The following is a 19,340-nucleotide window of genomic DNA, read 5'->3' as shown; positions in this document are numbered from 1 at the left end:
CAGATGGCACCTCCCGGCTCTGAAATCCAGTGACAACTCACTGATATTTTAGCAAGGCAATTGTAGAAGCCTAGTACCCTGGAGCTCTATGGCACAATTCTTAGTAATTTATTTTTGTTATGCAAGGATGAATTAAGTGCACCATGCCTGTCCCAAGTAATGTTGCTTTGTGCCAAAATAGCCATTTGTGTCACCATTACTGGACTATTGAATAAAGTTCTTACAAAATTGCACATAGCTGCCAAGGTTTCTTAATAATATGTATTGTAATCAATAATTATAATTCTTATTATCATTATAAATAGCAGTGATCAGACACTATGTCCAGGCATTGTGCAAAACACTTTACCTGATTCTCTGTAATTCTTGCAACAACCTTATAAGTATTATTATTACCTCACTTTATAGATGAAGAAACAGGGGCTGAGAAAGATGAAGTAACATTGCTAAAGTCTCCCAGCTGGCAGCAGTTAGAGCAAGGACAGAGCCCAGGCCATCTGACTCCAGAGTTTGAGCTCTTGTTCAATACATTATGTGGCCTCTCATTTCCTTCACAATTCAGGTCTTAATTGTGAATATTAGAAGACTGGTCTTAATGTGTCCTACTAACAACACTATAAAACTACTTCACAAGTGGCTGGAGAATAGGATAGTTCAAAGTAGCCTGGCTGAAGGAAGCTCCCACCCAGGGCCACGAGCATCTCCTGTCTTACAGAACGTACATGGTTTGCAGGGGAGGGCGTACTGAAGGGCCACAAAAGCCGATCACCAGATAAAAGTCTGGAGAGGATCATCTTTCTGATCCTTCTGCCTCTAAAATCCTAGGATTCTAAAATATAATCTCACTTTATGTCATATACTCTTTTGAGGAAGAAAATGTTCTCTCATAAATATAAGGTATAATTAACATTGTAATAATTAACATTTCCTACAATGTATAGCATAAACATTTATCAATTTCACTTCCCCTTAAATAAAGAAAAGTTATTTTTCCATTATGAAGAAGCAGAGTGGTTCCCAACTGGGGGTGACATTACCATCCCCTGGGAGTGGGTGAGCATCTGGAAATGTGGGGGTAGAGCCATTTTTGTCATCATGGAGGTGGGGCTACTGGCATTTAGTGAGTAAGGACCAAGGACCCTAAGTTTCCTGCAAAGCAAGGGCAGTCTCACACAATAAGTATGTTCCCTAAGCCCCAAATGCCATAGCATCCCTGTTGAGGATCACTGGGAGATCCCGTGTTACTTTCCATAATCAAAGGAGATGTCTCCTTCAGTTATTAACCACACTCAACAAATCAAACAATGTGGCCTGTTTGTACTTTGCTGTTGTCAGTTATGGAACAGCAAATCCAGTCACCTCTAACCTGGATCAGAAATTGTTTATAGAGGAGAGGTAGAGAGGGGTGTGTGTGTGTGTGTGTGTAGACAGGCATGGCTTTACTTTGATCATGTCTCAAAGGAGGATGGGAAGTTTGGAGGACATGGACATCAAATTATAATACTGTTAACTGAATGATTCGTTTACTTAATAGCCATCCAACTTCTTGGAAGAACATTCAGTGCTTGCTGTACACATTTTAAAAAACTACCCATTCTTGCCTTACCTCCAAGACCAGGTGATTTTATCACCTCACACTCAGCATGTTAGTCAAATCCAAACTGTACTTCTCTTGCTCCCATAGACAGGCCTCCTCTCTTAGCCTCCCTACTGCTGTTAAGGCTGCCTGCCACTCATGCCCACTTTGGTTGCTATAAACAAGCACCAGTTGGGCCACAAGAACTCTCCCTGGACTTGATGGTCCACTGGCTGTAAGGGACAATGAGGAATGTATGAATCAAAGATAAATCCCAAAGGCTCTCATGCCAAGAAAACTATTCTTTTATGTGTTAATGCTCCCTACTTCAATGCTATCACTCAAAACATTCTGAAAATACCTCCTGTGCTGAGGGACAGATAATTTTCTCACATATTCAATGATGGTAAATCTTTCCTTTGGTGGGTATCTTGGTTTCTGATTTTGGAAAACAATAAAAGGACTTCATTGTGCTATATGGTAACATAGGAACAAAACTTGGATAACACCAATGTGGGTCAAAGTTAGAGGGTGACTATAAATTAATAAGACTGCTTTGGAATGGCTCGAACAAGAAAGGCATTTTTAAGGGAAATTCCAAACATGTTTTAAACAATGGCAATACTGTCTGGATAAGTATGCATTCAACACGACTACTCTGAAAGGAGTATACTCTTTGGAATGTGTAGTTCTGGCGTACTGACTTTTAAAAAACAATCATATAAGTTTATATAACCTCTTATATAAGCATACATAAAATTGACAGAACATGTGTGAGAGAAATGGAGCTAGTTAGAAATTTGAATGCTTTATTTTCCTATTCGGCGTGATTATTTTTTGGAAGGAAAAATCTCAAAGGGAAGGACAAACAAGAGGTTGAGACCACTTAAGTGCCTCCCCCAAACATTCTATAGCAGAAATGGAGCCAATGTCTGCACCAAACTGCTTTACACATTAAACTACTTCCTTGTAGGCTTTCCAGTTTAGGGAAAAGGTGCTGAGTGACCAAGACACGGCTGCCAGTCAGCATTACCTGCTCCAACTCGTAGGCCTTGGCCTTGTCCTCGTCACGGTCGGCATTCTTGCGGTAGGCCATGCCCAGGCCCCACACGGCCAGGATGCTGTAGATGTTATCCCGCACCCAGGCATCCTTCTGCTCATGACTGGCGGACAGCAGCCCTGTGACAGGATTCTTTTAGAGAAGAGACACAAAATGACTCAGCAACACCCTTCACCCAGCTCCTGGACGAGGAATACTTGCCCACAGGGGGCACAATGAGGGTCAGGATGACAAGTGAAGAGACAGGAGTTCCAGTCCTTGCTCTGCCACCGGAAGTGTGATCTTGGGCTAGAGGGACATCACTAAGAAGAGCTCTAAGAACATTCTCACTTTGAAGTTCTTGTTCTTTTGCTTTCAGACCAGATCACACCACTGGAAATAACAAACAGAAGAAAGAGCAAACAGGAAAGCCTGCAAGACTTTTACAAATACGTGCACTGTGGGCTTTAGGTCTTCTGCCTTCATGTTTCCACATGAATTGGTGAAGCACTGAACTTGGGAGTGGGGCCCCACTCCGTCACTCTATCTCTTTTTTCCCCAGGGAAGCTGCCTACCCTGTCTGGGCCTCAGCTGCCTCATCTGTAATCCAGACATTTTATGTCCCTAAAAAGGAGGCTGAGCAAGAGGACATTGGGGTTCCTATTTAGCTATGATATCACCAGTATTTTCAAGGCCAGCCAAGTCACCAAAAAGCCAGACCTTCACGCGCAAAAAGTATACACAATGTTTATAACAGCATTATTCATAATAGCCTAAAAGAAGAAACAACCCAAATGTCCATTAACTGATAGATAAACAAAATGTGTTCTATACAAACAATGAAATATTATTCAGCAACAAAAAGGAATGAATTACACACACTACAACATGGATGAACCTTGAAGACATGATGCTAAGTGAAAGAAGCCAGTCACAAAGGATCACATATTGTATGATTTCATTTATATGAAATGTCGAAAATAGGAAAATTTATTGAGATAGAAAGTAGATTAGTAGTTGTCTAGGGTTGGAGGTAGGGGAGGAGTGGGAGGAAATGGGGAGTGAGTGATGGCTAGCAGGTGTTTTTCCCTTTCTCTCAGTGATGAAAATGTTTTAAAGTTGATTGTAGTGAATATATTAGAACCATTAAATTGTACACTTTAGATGAATTACATGGTAAGTAAATTATATCTCAATAAAGCTATTATTTTTCAAAAGTCAGTCCTAATAAACTCTCTTCCTAGAAATAAAATAGATAAGATAGGAGGAATCATAAAGCTTCTGTTGACTTTTTCTGAAAATATGCAAAAAATATGTATCTAATAAAAATACATTATAACAATCAGAGCCTTGTCAGCTTAAAAAAGGGGCACTAAATTATTTACAAGAGGGTTCATGAAAAAACTCTGTTAGGTACTTTCAAGATTATCAGGTAAAGAAACATTGGCAGAGTTTCAAATGGTCCTACCTAAGGAATTAAATATTCGACTCTCTCCTTTAATCTATGCTCTCTTCAAAAACATCTAAAACTCAACTGATGCTGCCCTCAGGGGCAACAGCATTCAGTGTATTGACAGTTCTACAGCGAACAACTACAAATCAATGATTTTAAAGTCAATTAGAACTGAAGTCTAGGGATGGCTGAGTGAAAGTACAAGTCTATTCCAATAGTGGACTTCTGGAGTTATTTTTAAAAAATTGCTATGCACCAACAATGTATAACATAAGCATCTTTATCTGTTCTGAGGCCAGTTGGCTAATCCAGGACAGGACGTGATCAGGAATGCAGGGAAAGGACTCAGCCCCTTCCTGGTGTACCCATCAACCCTGAGTCCAGAGAGACAAACGGCCTTCTGATGACACAGCAGTGACTGCTTGCACACAGAGCCAAGTGTGGTTTGGATTATGAAATGTTACTGTCCTGCTAACTGAAAGTCACCTCTTTTATTCTTTAGTTTGGGCTTAACTGTTGAAGTGGATTAGTTCATCCCCACCCAAAACTAGACTGTCTGAACCCCTTGTTCTACTACAAAGTAGCAGTCTAGTGTTTTGGCGATTCCACATTCAAAACTGCATACACAAGCCATGCTAAACTGGGGTGCTACTGTACCCAGCAAAAGGAATACTTATGTCATGAATACTTTATGTCTCCCCCAAACTCATACATTGAAATCTAATTCCTAATGTGATAGTGTTTGGAGGTGATGCCTTTGGGAAGTGATCAGGTCATGAAGGCAGAGCCTTCATGAATGGAACTGGTGCCCTCATAAGAAGAGGCCAGAGGGCCCACTTGCTCTCCTTCTGATGTGAGAATGCATCAAGAAATCAGCTGTCTGCAACCCAGAAGAGGGATCTCACCAGAACCCAACCGTGCTGTTGCCCTAATGTCAGACTTCCCAGCCTCCAGAACCATGAGAAATAAATTTCTGCTGTTTAAGTCACTCCGTCTGTGGTATTTCATTAGAGCAGCCCAAGCTGACTAGGACTTACTTCTCTAAGTCTATAAAAAAAAAATAACGTATTGTGTTGGAAGATGTGGGAAGTTCCATTTTGATGTGACTCATAAAAGCAGAAATAACCATAGACTGGGAGATACTTTGCGATCCCCGGTCTGCTCTCCCTTCTTATAAGAAGGACCCAGTAGATTTGTCTTTGAGTTACTCCCCTAGTTAGAGGTGCATTGTGCTGTATCACCTGCATTCAAGCTCACTGATTTTTGTGAACCACCTAACAGGTCTGTCTCTTTAGAGCTCTGGGCTCTTCTGCTTATATTAGTTATCTCAGTGGAAGGGGAACAAAAGGCCTCCATATCTGATGCAATTTTACAAGCTAAACACAAACAGGCAAATTGCAGACAAGAGGAAGGTAGGTATATTTGTCCAGGCTAAGCCTATGGCTTCAGATATGTTATTTTAGCCATATGCTGCTTTCCAGTCTCCTAAAAATATAATTTAATTTCACCTATACCCACACATAACCTTCAATGTATTGTGCTTAAGAGCCCAGCCTCTGGAAACAGACTGCCTGTGCTCAAAGCTCTACGACAATCCAGCTGTGACCCTGAACAAATTATTTCACTGTCTCTCCATCTATCAAATGGGGATTAGACTAGTGTCTGGAACTCATGGGGTTGTTTGTGAGGATTAAAGAAATTAATTTGTATTAAGCATTTTGGACTGTGTCTAGCAGCACAAATTGGCGCTCAATAACTGCAAACTATATTAATATTATTGACCTATTTGAACAGATTTCATTCACATTATTTCTTTTTCATATGATTATTTCAGGAAATCAGATGAAGATACATGGTTAGGGGAAGAACCTACGAGTTAGCTCAATGTAACCATCATTATTTTTATTAGGAAAAAACAATGCCTGGGCGTCCTCTTCTATTTTTATTGCTAATACTGCTAGTGGATAAATTTTGTCCCATTGATATGGTTGAAACAAAAACCCTGGCAACTCTGCATCCTCTCTACCCCCAGCTCTTTGCCTTTCCCCTTCTTCAGGCATGTGTTTTGCTCACTTAGATAAATCATCCCTTTCTGTTTTCTTTTACTAAACTCTCTGTGTACTTTGCCTGAAAAAATAAATTAATATCAGTGACAAATTTTGTAATAAGAGCCACTCTACCACTTGATAACTATTTCCTAAGGTGACAGGTGTGGGGTCATAAAGGAAAAGGATGGGGCAGATCTCAGTCAACAGCACCTATGAGAGCTACAAAGAGTCAATGGTAGTGGCCCAATGCCATGTTAAGATAGCACAGGCCTGAGCCGAGGCCTGAACAGTGCCCCTGCTGCAAGGGAAGTGAGTTACGAAGTGTGAGTCCTCCAACTTTATTCTTTTTCAAGATTGTTTTAACCATTCTGGGTCCCTTGCATTTCTATAGGAATTTTAGGACCAGCTTGTCAATTTCTGCAAAAAGGCAGCTGGGCTCTTGATAGGATTGTGTTGAATCTGTAGATCAGTTTGGGGAGTAATACCATCTCAACCATATTAAGATTTCTGATCCATGAATATGGGATATCTTGCCTTGGCCAGTGTGCCTCAGTTGGTTGGAGCATCATCCCATACACCAGAAGGTGGCAGGTTTGATTCTGGGTCAGGGCACATATGCAGATTGTGGGTTTGATCCCCCGGTAGGATGTGTGTGGGAGGCAACTGATCAATGTTTCTCTCACATAGATGTTTCCCCCTCCCTCCCTCCCTCCCTCCCTCCCTCCCTCCCTCCCTCTCTCTCTCTCTCTCTCTCTCTCTCTCTCTCTCTATATATATATATATATATATATATATATATATATATATATATATATATTCCTTCCTCTCTAAAAAAAATCAATAAAAAATATGGAATATCTTTCTGGCACAATCTTAAGTACTGTTTCCATGTTTTAAGCTTCCTAAGGGCAAAGTCTGCCTTTTGGTTTACCACTGTAACCCAAGGTCCTGGCTTAGTTAGGTGCTAAATAGATAAATGAACAAATAAGGGTTATGTTATTACTGATTTATAGCCTGAAATATCTTTTCAAAAATACTACAAGTGGAGATATTATCTATCTACATTTGTATTATGCATACCTAATACAAGTCATTCTCCCTTTATGAATGCTTGTTTTATTTTTCTGCACATTCTTCTGTTCAATCTTTCTTCAGGAAACCCTGAGGAAGCGAATCAGGCATGTACAGCAAGAACCTTGGGAATGATTCAAACAGGAGATAAAGCCTCATTTTTGCTTTAAAAGTAGAAACACGAATAAAACGGAGTTGCTTCAAACACAGGAAATGACTTATTGCTAGACAAAGAGAAGAGATGGGTGACAGAGAGAATAGTAACCTCACAGGACAGAGTTGAAGTTTGAGAAGGCAGAAGGCGGGGCAGTGAACTTCATGGGGGTTAGGGGTACAGTGATGGAGGGTGAACTGAGAGGATAGGGTACATGACTCCCTAGGGTGGTGTGTGTGGTTTAAAAACATATTCAACATTATTATTATCTCCTTGAAACTTTTTTTAAAAGCTAAAGTCTTCATCATACAAGCTCAAGAAACCACTTACACAATCTTTTTGGCTGGAGGCAATACAAAGATGAATCTCAGAACAAGCAAGGGGTGGGGCAGATTTTAACAACAGAAGAGGGCAGAGATGCTGAAATGATGAGATCGACTGCTCCTTAGAGGGTGTGTGCATGTAAAGGAAGGGGCATGCATGGGCCACAAAGTGGATGCTGAGCCAATACAAGAACAGCAGAATGCTTTTGGACTTGAACAATAGGTCAAAACAAACTAGACAGAATTCAACAAGAATTTATTTATTGGGCTCACATGGTTAATAAATGTCTGCTGTACTAATTTTATAAGCCCTCACTCCCACACTTTTGAGTTGACTCAGCTCCTTGTGCACATACACTCCCAGCCCCAGGGCTCTAACAAATCTTTAAACAGAACCTCTCCTCTCTTTTCCAAATCAGGCCCCCTCTTCCACCCCCGCAGTTACACTGTGGCCCAGCCACATCTTGCCCCAATACTTAGATACAAGAAACTTCAACTGTACAATACTGACTGCAAGTTTTAACAGCAACCTACCAAGAGCATGTCAGCAGATACCGAAAGCCAATGCTGTGTTAATGGAAGTAGAGCTTTCAGAATAAGGGAAGGGAGTTTCAATGAACTGCCAGCCTGGCAGAGCACATCTGGTGTACTTTGTCACTGACAAGCACCATGTTTTAAAAGGGACATTCATCTTCTGCAAAGTACCCAGAGGGTGGATCAGGGCTATGAAGAGGCTAAAAAGCCATGTCTCATGGGAACAGAGGAAGATGGGTGTTTAGAGAAGGCCCCACTGCATTTGAATGTGTTCTGTAAGTTTCCACTACACCAGGCTAGGATTGACATCTCAGATATACCTCACCTTACTGTATAGGAATTGGTGAGAGGCAAAGAATTAAAATTTCTTAAGAGTGGTGAAGCCATTTGCACACAAGGGGCCGAGACTGGTTTCTGTGAGTTTTGAAACTTTGGGTAAGTTGAGCACTAGGACCTGAAACAAAGCTGGAATGAAGTAAATGCCTGCAGTGCTTGGCTACCTACTCAGTTCATTTCCCTCTAAACTGTCAGGCAGTCACATGAGATGGTACAAATGTTTAGGACCAGGGCAGCCTGCAGCTTGTGCATTATTTGTAAACCTGGAGGGAAAAATCTAATAAGCAGCAATCTAGGAAAAGACATTTCTATGCCTACCTCTCATTTCTTTCTTGCTTTTTTTTTTTTTTTAAAGTATATTGATTTCAGAGAGAGGAAAGGAGAGGGAGAGATATAAATATCAATAATGGCCTGGCCGGGCGTGGCTCAGAGGTTGAGCGTCGACCTAGGATCCAGGCGATCAGGTTTGATTCCTGGTCAGGGCACATGCCTGGGTTGCTGGCTCGATCCCCAGTCGGGGGCGTGCAGGAGGCAGCGGATCAATGACTCTCTCATCATTGATGTTTCTAACTCTCTTTCTTCCTCTCCTTTCCTCTCTCTGAAATCAATAAAGATATATTAAAAAAAAAAAAGAAATACCAATAATGAAAGGGTCATTATCTGCTGCCTCCTGCACGCCCCCTACTGGGGATCGAGCCTGCAACCCGGCATGTGCCCTGCCTGGGAATCAAACCTCGATCTCCTGGATCACAGGTGGATGCTCAACCTCTGAGCCACACCAGCCGGGCACCTCTCATCTCTTTTTCATGTCAGTTGCATGGGTAGCAATTACAATGGTGAATAGACAGAGTGATAATGGGGATCCCTGATGTTCCTGGCTTTAAAGATATTGTTTCTAATCTTTCACCATCAGATTAGTTATAATGTTTGTAGATTTTAACATTATCCTTTATCAGGATAATAAAATTCCTTTGACTGCCTAGTTTGCTAAGAGGTGCTTTTTAAAAATCATTTATAGATGCTGAATTTTATCACATGCTTTTCTACTACTATTGAGATGATCACACCGTTTTCTCTTTGAATTTACTAATTCAAATTACATTAGTAGATTTTCTTATAGTAAAGTTCCCTGTATTCCTGGGTAAACTCCACTTGATCATAATGTACATTTTTATACACTGTTGGGTTAATTTTATTACTATTTTACTATGTATTTCTGCATTGATATTCGTAAGTTAATTTCTTCCACAAATATTGTTTCTCATTATGTTGTTTGATTATGTTATATTGGGATAGTGGCCATGTAAAAGGAGTTGGGAATTATTCCCATTTATCTTTTATCTGAAACAATTTATTTAAGATAGGAGTTATCTGTTAATCCCTTACCCCCCAACCCCCCACTCCATTCTACTCATGGGGCCAAGCCCCTGCTCTGGTTAAACCTGACTCTTTGCCTGCTCTGGGGGTGCACCTGTGGAGCTGAATGGAGAAAAACACTCAGCCATACTGACTGAACTCGAAATGAATGACCCCCCCCATGCTGTCCACCAATCATACTAGAAATCCCCGGTCCATCATTCCCTCCTTCTCTCTGATAACTCCTCCATATCTTCACTCTAGGCTGATGACCCTGCCTTGTGTTTCGCTGAGAAAGTAGAAACAATTGAAAGAGAACATGGTGCCTATGTACCCTGCCATCCCTCTTGTTTTGATGGATAAACTATCTGTGCTCCTCTCTAAGGTCACCTACCACATATACGCTACACTCCATCCCCTCTCACTCACTCAAGGGCTTTGCTCCAGTAATTCTCACTCTGCTTCTCCTCAGTCCCCCTTGGTGGTTTCTCCCCAACTTCTGGATCTCTCCATTTTGGGAAAGCTCCTCTGTGAATATCATCTCTTTTCTGTCTACACTCACTCCTGTGATCTCATCCAGCCTCATAGTTTTTTAAACACCACATATGTACCAATAACTCCCAGGTTTTTATCTCCAGCTCAGACCTCTTCCTTGACTTCTAGACTCATATATTCAACTGCCTACTTACTATTTCAACTTGGATGCCTAATAGTCACCTCAAACTCCACTAAACTCTTTCTCTTCCTCCCCAAACTTGCTTCTCTACAAATTTCCCTATCCCAGTAAATAGCAATTCCATCCTACCAGTTGCTCAAGCCCAAAATCCTGGAGTCATTCTTGACTTCGCTTTTTCCCACACACCTTACACCCAATTCATCAGTAAATCCTGGTGATTATCTTCAAAATTTCTCCCAAATTCCACCACTCTCAGCTGTCTCCACTGCAATCACCCTTGTCTGAGCCATCACGCTCCAATTGAAGAACTTCCTAATTGGTCACCCTGCTTTGCTCCTTGGCCCCTTACGGTCAATGTTCCATGCAGCTGATGGAGTATGTGAAAGTTCAGAATAAGCCGCCTCAAAATGTACTTCAGTGTTATGCAGATTACCTTGAGCCAAAGGCAATTTTAGCTTCAAGTTCAAGAGAAACTTCTGCCCACCTCAGGTCCCCAGAAGAATTTGAATTACAGGCCTTGCCCATAGAGATTATCAGGCATAACTTCTTTTGATCTATCTATAGGGCAATTTACTAATTTACTGTTTTTTATTCTTCTTATCATCCTGCAATGACCTTTTGAAGCCCCCAGTACACCTTACCCTCATCCCTAGCTGAGGTTGTTTTATACACCTCGATCCCCCTTTCTATCTCTGAACCTCTCATATACTCAGGGTCTCTGACACTCTCGTGTATGTGGGGTTCCCGTGGGCACAAACTTAAATTTGATTTTCTCTTGTCAATCTGCCTCCTGTTGATTTGATTTTGGTAACCCAAAAATAACCAGAAGAGGGAAAGGGGATTTTCCCCCCCTCTCCACAAGTGATTCTTCTCAAGCAATATTCAGACTCTCTCATGGCTTTCCTTCCCACTCAGAATAACAGCCAAATTCCTTCACTCTCAAAGATAAGTGAATAAATAAACCATGTTCCGTGGTCCTAGTCTGTAAATCCATCTTGGACTAGGACTTTTTGACTCATTCAATTTCTTTAATGGTTATAGGTCTAATTAAGATTTCATTTTTTCTTGAGTTAATGTTGGTAACATTTATCTAGAAAACTGTCCATTTACATTTTCAAGTTTATTGCCAAAAATTATTCATAGTATTTTTTCATTATCTCCTATATTGTTTATTTGTCCCTCCTTTCCTATTGCCCTACAGTTTACCCATTAGTCTTTTCTAAAAAACAGCTTTTGGTTTTGTCAATATTTATTATTTGCTTTATATTACATTATTGCTTCTATCTTATTTCCTTTTTTTTCTTGGGTGCATTCTGTTGACCTTTTCTCAATCTTGAGTTCATTAATTTTTAAATCTTCTTTTCTAATATATACATTTCAGGATATAAATTTCTCTTCAAATCCCACTTTAGCCATATTCCATAAATTTATGTTGGTAGATATTTTATAATTACCATTTTAATTTCTTCTTAGATCCATGAAACATGTATATATTCATGACATGTATATCCATGACCTATTTAGATATATTTAGAAATGGGCTTAGTAAGATTCCAGACATACTTGGGAGAGCTTTAGCAATTGTTTATTATTGCTCTCTAATTTTCTTGCATTTTGGCAAAAAAAAAAAAAAGTGGTATGCATGAAGTTGATTTTTCACTATATTTGATACTTTCTTTATACAACAATTTGTCATCAATTTTTAAAAAAATATACTTTGCAAGGTTGAAAAATTACTATTTTCTATTGGTGGAGCACAGAATCCTGTGTATGCACACTTGATCAAGTTTGTTTCTTATGGTGCTCAAATTTTCTATGTCCTAATATTTCTCTGCTTGATCTATTAGTATCTGAGAGAGGGAAGTTTAAAAACTTCCACTATGATTATGGATTTAACTTCTATAATTAGGTCAAGTTTTGCTTTATATATTTTGAATCTATGTTGTTAGTATTCTGTGGGTTTAAAATTGCTTTATTTTCTTGGTGAATTATTCCTTTATCATTTAGTATTAACATTTTTATCCCTAATAATATATATTTTAAAAATTTCAAAATCTACTGTTTGATATTGGTATAATTACAACAACTTCTTTTTGGTTAGCATTTGCCTAGTATCTTGTCCCACTAAATTACTTTCAACCTTTCAGTATCCTTTGTCTTAGGTTTTGTCTCTTATAAACCACATGTATCTTTAAAATTTTTAAAAAATAATTTCTATTTTCTGGCTAATCTAAAAATTTACATTTATTGTGATTAGTAATATAGTTGGACTTATTTGCACTCTTCTTTTGTCCTTTACGTTTACTATGTCTGTTTTTTTTTACTTCCTATTCTCCCCGAGCATTTTTTCCTTCCGTCTCGTGGAGTTATCAAATTTTCTTTGTTCCTCCATTGTTTTAAAAGTTATATATTTGCCGAGCCAGGGTGGCTCAGCAGTTGAGCACTAACCTAGGATCCAGGAGATCGCAGTTTGGTTCCCGGTCAGGGCACATGCCCGGGTTGCGGGCTCCATCCCCAGTTGGGGGCAGGCAGGAAGCAGCCAGTCAATGACGACTTTGTCATCATTGATATTTCAGCTCTCTCTCTCCCTCTCCGTTCCTCTCTCTGAAATCAATAAAGATATATATTTTTCAGAAAGTTATATATTCCACTTATACTACTTTAATGCTAATGCTTAAATGTGAACTCCTTACTTAAAATATATAATACCTCTATGCTCCTCCTTAATGTGATAAGGGCCTTAGAATACTTTAACTCCAGTCTCCTCCCGTTCTTCTGCCATGTTATTACTTTCCAGTATTTAATTATATCTTTTTAAAATTATTACTATTTTTCCATTACTCCATGTTTTAGTCATTCCATTCTTCTCACTTTAAATTCCATTGCGGCTAGATAGCATTATTTAGTTACTGTCTTGGTCTCTTAATTATCTGCTTTTTATACCAAATAATCAAGTTACAGGGAACACTGCCTTGATCATCATTTTTCTTTCTGATCCATGTTCTCTTATCACCACTTTGTACTGAACACTTTTACAAATGAGCCTTCAAACAGAGCTGAATTGAAGAAATGTACAAAGTTAGTATTTCTTACCTGGGCCAAAATAAATCTAAGAATTTCTTTTTTTTTAAGTCAACAAATATTTGAAGATACTTCCTAGAGTACATATTTATATTCTCTCAACATATAAAATCAAACCTGCATAAGGACCTTTTTAATAAACATAGCTCTTTCCTTCTTTGCTTGAAGATTCAAATAATATTTAGCAGCAAGTATACTTGGCAAATGACTAATGGAAAAAATTCTCTTTCATAGACACAGAAAAAGGAACTGGTTGACATGTTAGCTGATATGAACAAACCATTGCCTCTAACAGAAAAATGTTTATGAGTTTGACATAGTAACACTGAATGATTTCTAACAAGTGAAATCAATATAAGTTCATCTTGATTTAAAAAGCAAATCAGAAACAGAGTTCAGAGCTTGTACCAGCTGACACTGAAAAATGCCTCATAAACATCTGCACATATCTACCGTAGATCGGGAGATATAGCATAAACTTTAGAAACCGTTAATTTATCTTTTTTATTGTGGTAAAATATATGTAACAAAAAATTGCTCATTCATTTTTACAGAGTAGTTAAGTGACGTACCTAAGATCACTCAGAAAAAAAGACAAACCGCTAAATAGGTTAGGGTTCTACACCTGGAAAGACTAGTTGTTGGGGGAGGATGGGTGTGGGATGGGGGAAGGTGGGAAGGAGAAGGATTCTACATGTGCAGGCTCATGGTATTTCCCAGGAGAACCATACTTGGAGTATTCTGTTAGTCAGCAGAGCTTGACAGTGCAAGCCAGGGAGGGGAAAAGAGGGCAAACATGAAGGCTTCTCACCAACTACCCCCAAAATAAATACAACAAAGGGCTCAGACAACTTTTTAATCATTAAAATGTTAGAGAGGAAAGTCCAATGCTGCAGATTTGCTTTAACAAGAAGATAGTTCTTACTGTCTGAGGGACCGTAAACCTGGATCAATAGCTGGTTCATTAGGGTAGCTCAGAGCCTGCAGGAAGTATTTTATCACCAAGGACTTAAGGGTAACTTTCATTTATGTGGAGCACTGCTTGATGCAAAGGAACAAAACTAATGAGGTCTCTATGCTTAAGGATCTCACATCAATGGAAGACATAACTATATTCAAAGGCCAGAAAGAATTAGTAGCTGGATCAGGGCCTTTAGGAAAGGGAGCATCATGGGCCAGGGTGGTGAGGCAAGGACATCTGGCCTGGGTATGTGTGGCTTATATCAAAGTCTTAACACCACCAGTAGCACTCACTATTTACTGATTGCCTACTATGATGCCAGGCAACAGACTGGGCACTACTTTTTCTTCATAATACCTCAACGGAGGCAGGCGTTATTCCCATTTTACAGATGAGGGCATGGACTCAGGTCAAGTACGTGTCGTCCATTCAAAGTGGAGCTAGGGATTTAAATCCAGGTGTGACACAAGAACCAACCCGTATCAGTTCACCTTATAGCCCCTTCCATCACAGTAATGAAGAGAAGAGCCTTTCAACTGGGATTTTAAAACACGTTGTAGATGTAATGATAATATATCCCAAAAAGGAAGGCAAAAACTAACTATTCACCTGCTTACTCCTTCTTCAGTTCTGAACTTGAACATCATCTCTTCCAGGACTCCTCCCCTGGTCCCCAAACAGGGCTAACCTCCCAAGACAAGAGCTACAGTTCTTCATGTGCAATTTCAAAAGCCAATAAGCTCTGAAAATTTCAAGTGTTTTCGTAAGTTTGCAGCAAGTGCAATTAGTGGCAAAAGATGACCTGAACTGATGTGAAACTATTTTCAGTCTTTACTTTCCTACTCAGTGTGAATATTCATATTCTGATGTGGAAATAATAGTGGGTTTGATTAAGGGGTGCTGCCCAGACTCCACTGCAATTATTAAAGAATATATAATAGATGCATATTAACTTTCTAAAAATCCAAATATTTCTGACTTGAAAACTACATCTGGCCCCAGGGATTTCAGACAATGGATTCTGGACCTATACTCTATACATAAATCTCACTGCACTACAATAATTTATTCTTTCGTGTGGGCCCAGCACCTGACAGAGTGCCTTGCATGTAATAGGTAGACAATAAAATATTTCCAGAATGAGGAAACAAGGCTGAGAAATTGGCTAAGAAGGGAAATGGTTAGTGGCTTGAGAGTGACCATGGCTCTCAACTTGCAGGCCAGGCATCTAACCATGGAATGCCACTTCCTTCAGGGATAGGAGGTCCTATAAATAGCTGCTGTTGATTGAGGGCAAGCAACATAGATGCTGTCTTCACTAGGAATAAAAATAGTCCAGTTGTCTTATATGATGGGTCCACATATAACTTTAGCCCAGTAATACAAAACAGCAGGCATACTCATACTTTAGGCCACATGGACAGCTTCAGAGGTCCCCTGGAACTTGGGAGCAGACCCATTTTTGGGTCTGACCCTAGTATATGGAGTAACCTTTTTGGCCTGCAGTTTTCTCATCTGTAAAATAGCAACCAGAGTAAGCCCTCCCACCCTCCCAGGTGGGTCTCTAACAAGGTGATCCACAGAGGGACAGCAGCAGTCGCCCACACTCCAGAGTGGGATGCAAACCTCAGGAGCTTCTTCAGTCCTGTCTACTGTCCTCGAAGTCCAGAGTTCAAAGTCCTCAGTGGGCTCTGTCCAAACTATACACACCTCCTCTCTCATGCAAAAGAAGCAGAGTCAATGCCAAGAGGCGCATTTTGTACCCAGGGCACCCAGGGGGCTCTTTCTGTTTTTGATTCCAAACAGTGGGCAAAAAATTATGTGAAGAATAGCCACACAGTCTTTTGGTCCTGACTCGTAGAAGATGGGGTGGGAGTGGGGAGGGGGCAGTAATCATGGGCCAGCAGGACTGAATTTAAAGAGGAAACTTCTTAACTGCAAAACCTCCGGACGCGAGAGGGGGCTGGGGATGATTCTCTCCTTACCTGGTAACACAGGATGGTTTGCTGAACCAGCCTCGCGTAACCGTCCAAGCGCACCCCGGAATTGCTCCTGCTCCTCATCTCGGCGACGCTCCCGGGGCCGCGGCGCTCAACCTGCTACGAGGAGGTGGGACGCCCGGGCTGCGGCTGCCAAACGGGCCTGGTTCCCAAGCACTCACAGTCTCCGTCAGTTCTTGGGATGGAGCCCGGCGGTCGTAGGTCCGATCTTACAAAAATGATAGAATCAAAGTATGACTGGAAAACATCCAGAGTTTCATGCGGCTGGAAGGCGCGGGGGCGGGAACGGGGCTGGCGCTCTGGCAGCCCCGCGGGAGAAGCGAGGAACTGGGTTTCGGGCGTGGGTGGCAACACCCCCGCCGAGCCTTTTGCGTTCAAGGTCAGTGGTGCGGTGGCCAGGGGGAGGACCCCCAGGCCCGATCCTACCCGACTGCCGGGGCCCACCGCTGCTCCGCCCCGGCCCCGCCCCCGCCCGGGAGCGGAACAGTCCGGGCCGCGGCCTGAGGGGGTGGAGAAGGGGGTGGTCCGCGCGAGTAGCCGGCAACCGGCTCCCTCCGGCTCCCTCGGCTCCCTTCCGCAGCCCCGCACCTCCCCGCCCGCTGCCCGCTGCAGCGGAGGCTGGGGAAACCAACCCGCCTGCAGCGGACACCTCGACGCCCCGAGTCGGCCTGGGCCCCGCCCGTGGCCCCGCCTCCGGCCCCGCCCCCCGCGCGGAGCGGAACCGGCCGAGCAAGGTAGGTCAGGGCTCCGCTAGGGGCCCGGGACGCCCCAAACTCCCTCGGGCGCCTACGGCCCCGCCCGTCCCAGGCGAGCTCACAGTCGGGCCCCTGGTTCCGCCCCCAGTCCCGTCCTCCACCCCCCCACCCCCCACCCCCCCCCCCCCCCCCCCCCCCCCCCCCCGCACAGCGGTGCGGAACCTTTCAATGGGGTGGGGGTGGAGGACGGGCTCCCGGCGGGGCAAGCAGCAGCCTGGAGGAGGCTGGGGGTTGAGCGCCAACCTCGCCAGAGGCGGGAGAAATGGACCCGCCCACTGCGTCCTCCCCGAAGCCCTTGCGCGGGCTGGTCTCGGACCGAGCGGAAGTTGAGTAGTGGAGTCCAGTAGGGAAGAGAAAGGGGGGTAGCCTGGACAGGGTCCCTAGCGCTCCCGGCCCCACTCCCAGTCACCCTGCAGTTCATCTGTAGGCCTACAAGCTGAAACTTAGATGAGTTTCTAGGGCCTATAATTACCTGTATCTCGCAGTCTTCGGCCCAGTATTCATTTCCACCAAAATCTGTCCCCGGATGGATTCCACTGGACAGCTCCTCTAATGGAGTGGTTGTTTACACACGCCCACTGCTAGTCTCCATACATTTACTGTGTGCTTCTTCGCCCAACAGGCCCTTCCTCTTCCTCCTTGCCTGTCTGAAGCCTACCTTTCCTTTAACTGTGCCCACAGCTCCTCCTGTTAGCCCTCTCTGAATTCCCATAACACTTTCTTTACTATGAGCTTAGGTCTTGCAGTGAATTCAAACTGACTTAGAATTCCAGATCTGCCATTCACAAGTGGTGTGAGCTTAGGCATGCTGTTTTAGCGGTTTCATATAGACTCTTCTCATCTGTAAAATGGGGGTAATAATAGCAACTACCTCCTAGAGTGACTATGAAGATTAAGAGGATGAACATAAAGCACTTAGCACCATGCCTGGGTCATAGAAAAGTACTTCATAAGTCATAGGTGTTTTCATCATCATTTGACAATAATGTATGGCCTCATTGTAATTATTTTCATGTGCAGCATGTTTTTCTAACTGGATTGTAAGTTATTTACGGAAACCATCTTGGTATTTCCTACCATGTCTGGCATAGTGTTGAGAATGTAGTTATAGCTTGATTAATGTTGAATGAATGAATGAATGAATGAGAATGAATGAAAATCAGTCCGCTCAGCTGCATCCCCCTATGTATGGTCCCTAATCAAGTTCATTAAAAAATTCCATAACATAAATCTGTGCCACTGAACTAAAGCACCAAACCCCTCATCATCTCACATACTGTTTGTTTTCTAACTTAGCAGTCTGGGTAACTTTCTTAAATTATGCAGTAATTCATGTGATGTGTTTCCATGCAGATTTTGCTATGTTCTAGAGGTAAATAAAGCTAGGCATTAAGTTATCACCATTAAATCTCCTTTGGAATCTAAATCTGTACTCTTGCTAGAACTTTCATGTATTCTGCATCTAAAAGCTGGGATCATTGCTTCTTTTCATTACTACTTTTGTTCACATTGAATGCTTCTTCGAGAGCCCATTTTGCAGTCATGGGGGAAATAACTGAAGACCTTTGCTTATTACCTAGCATTTCCATCCAGTATAGAAACATTTTCAGTTTCCTGATCTTATTATTTGTAAATTATGGCATACACACATACACCCTTTTTGGTGTATAGCCAGCCTACATTCTTAGGCTTTGATCTATGTTTCAGTGCGTATTATCATGTAAGCTTGGAATTCAGGGATAAAACCAAGAAGGAAGGCTACTAGTTAACTTTTAAAATTGCAAGTGAGCCCGGCCAGTGTGTCTCAGCAGTTGAACATTAACCTATGATCCAGGAGATCACGGTTTGATTCCGGGTCAGGGCATATGCCTGGGTTGCAGGCTCAATCCCTAGGGGGCATGCAGGAGGCAGCTGATCAATGACTCTCTCATCATTGATGTTTCTCTCTCTCTCCCTCTCCCTTCCTCCCTCTGAAAT

At 42.0% G+C, this 19,340-nt stretch overlaps 1 protein-coding gene across 6 annotated transcripts in view; it reads right to left on the bottom strand.

The window, feature by feature from the left end:
* The window catches only part of PHKA2 (phosphorylase kinase regulatory subunit alpha 2), a 65,890-nt gene extending 48,215 nt beyond the window's left edge, over positions 1-17,675 (bottom strand). Inside the window, exons 1-3 of one of the 6 annotated variants that reach the window (XM_081126591.1) lie at positions 17,526-17,675; positions 16,594-16,816; positions 2,610-2,768 (exon numbers count right to left, since the gene is read on the bottom strand). In XM_081126591.1, coding sequence (XP_080982717.1) covers positions 2,610-2,768; positions 16,594-16,671 — 237 coding nt within the window. In that variant the 5' untranslated portion in view covers positions 16,672-16,816; positions 17,526-17,675. Of the gene's footprint in view, positions 1-2,609; positions 2,769-16,593; positions 17,298-17,525 lie in introns of those variants that run through there. The other 5 variants (XM_081126588.1, XM_081126590.1, XM_081126587.1 and 2 more) reach the window with 5 other exon arrangements.
* Between the last annotated feature and the right edge of the window lie 1,665 nt (positions 17,676-19,340).

The sequence above is a fragment of the Miniopterus schreibersii genome (assembly GCF_964146895.1).
Source record: "Miniopterus schreibersii genome assembly, chromosome: X".
In the NCBI taxonomy this organism is placed as follows: domain Eukaryota; kingdom Metazoa; phylum Chordata; class Mammalia; order Chiroptera; family Miniopteridae; genus Miniopterus; species Miniopterus schreibersii.
This window is presented reverse-complemented; position numbering and strand designations above follow the sequence as displayed.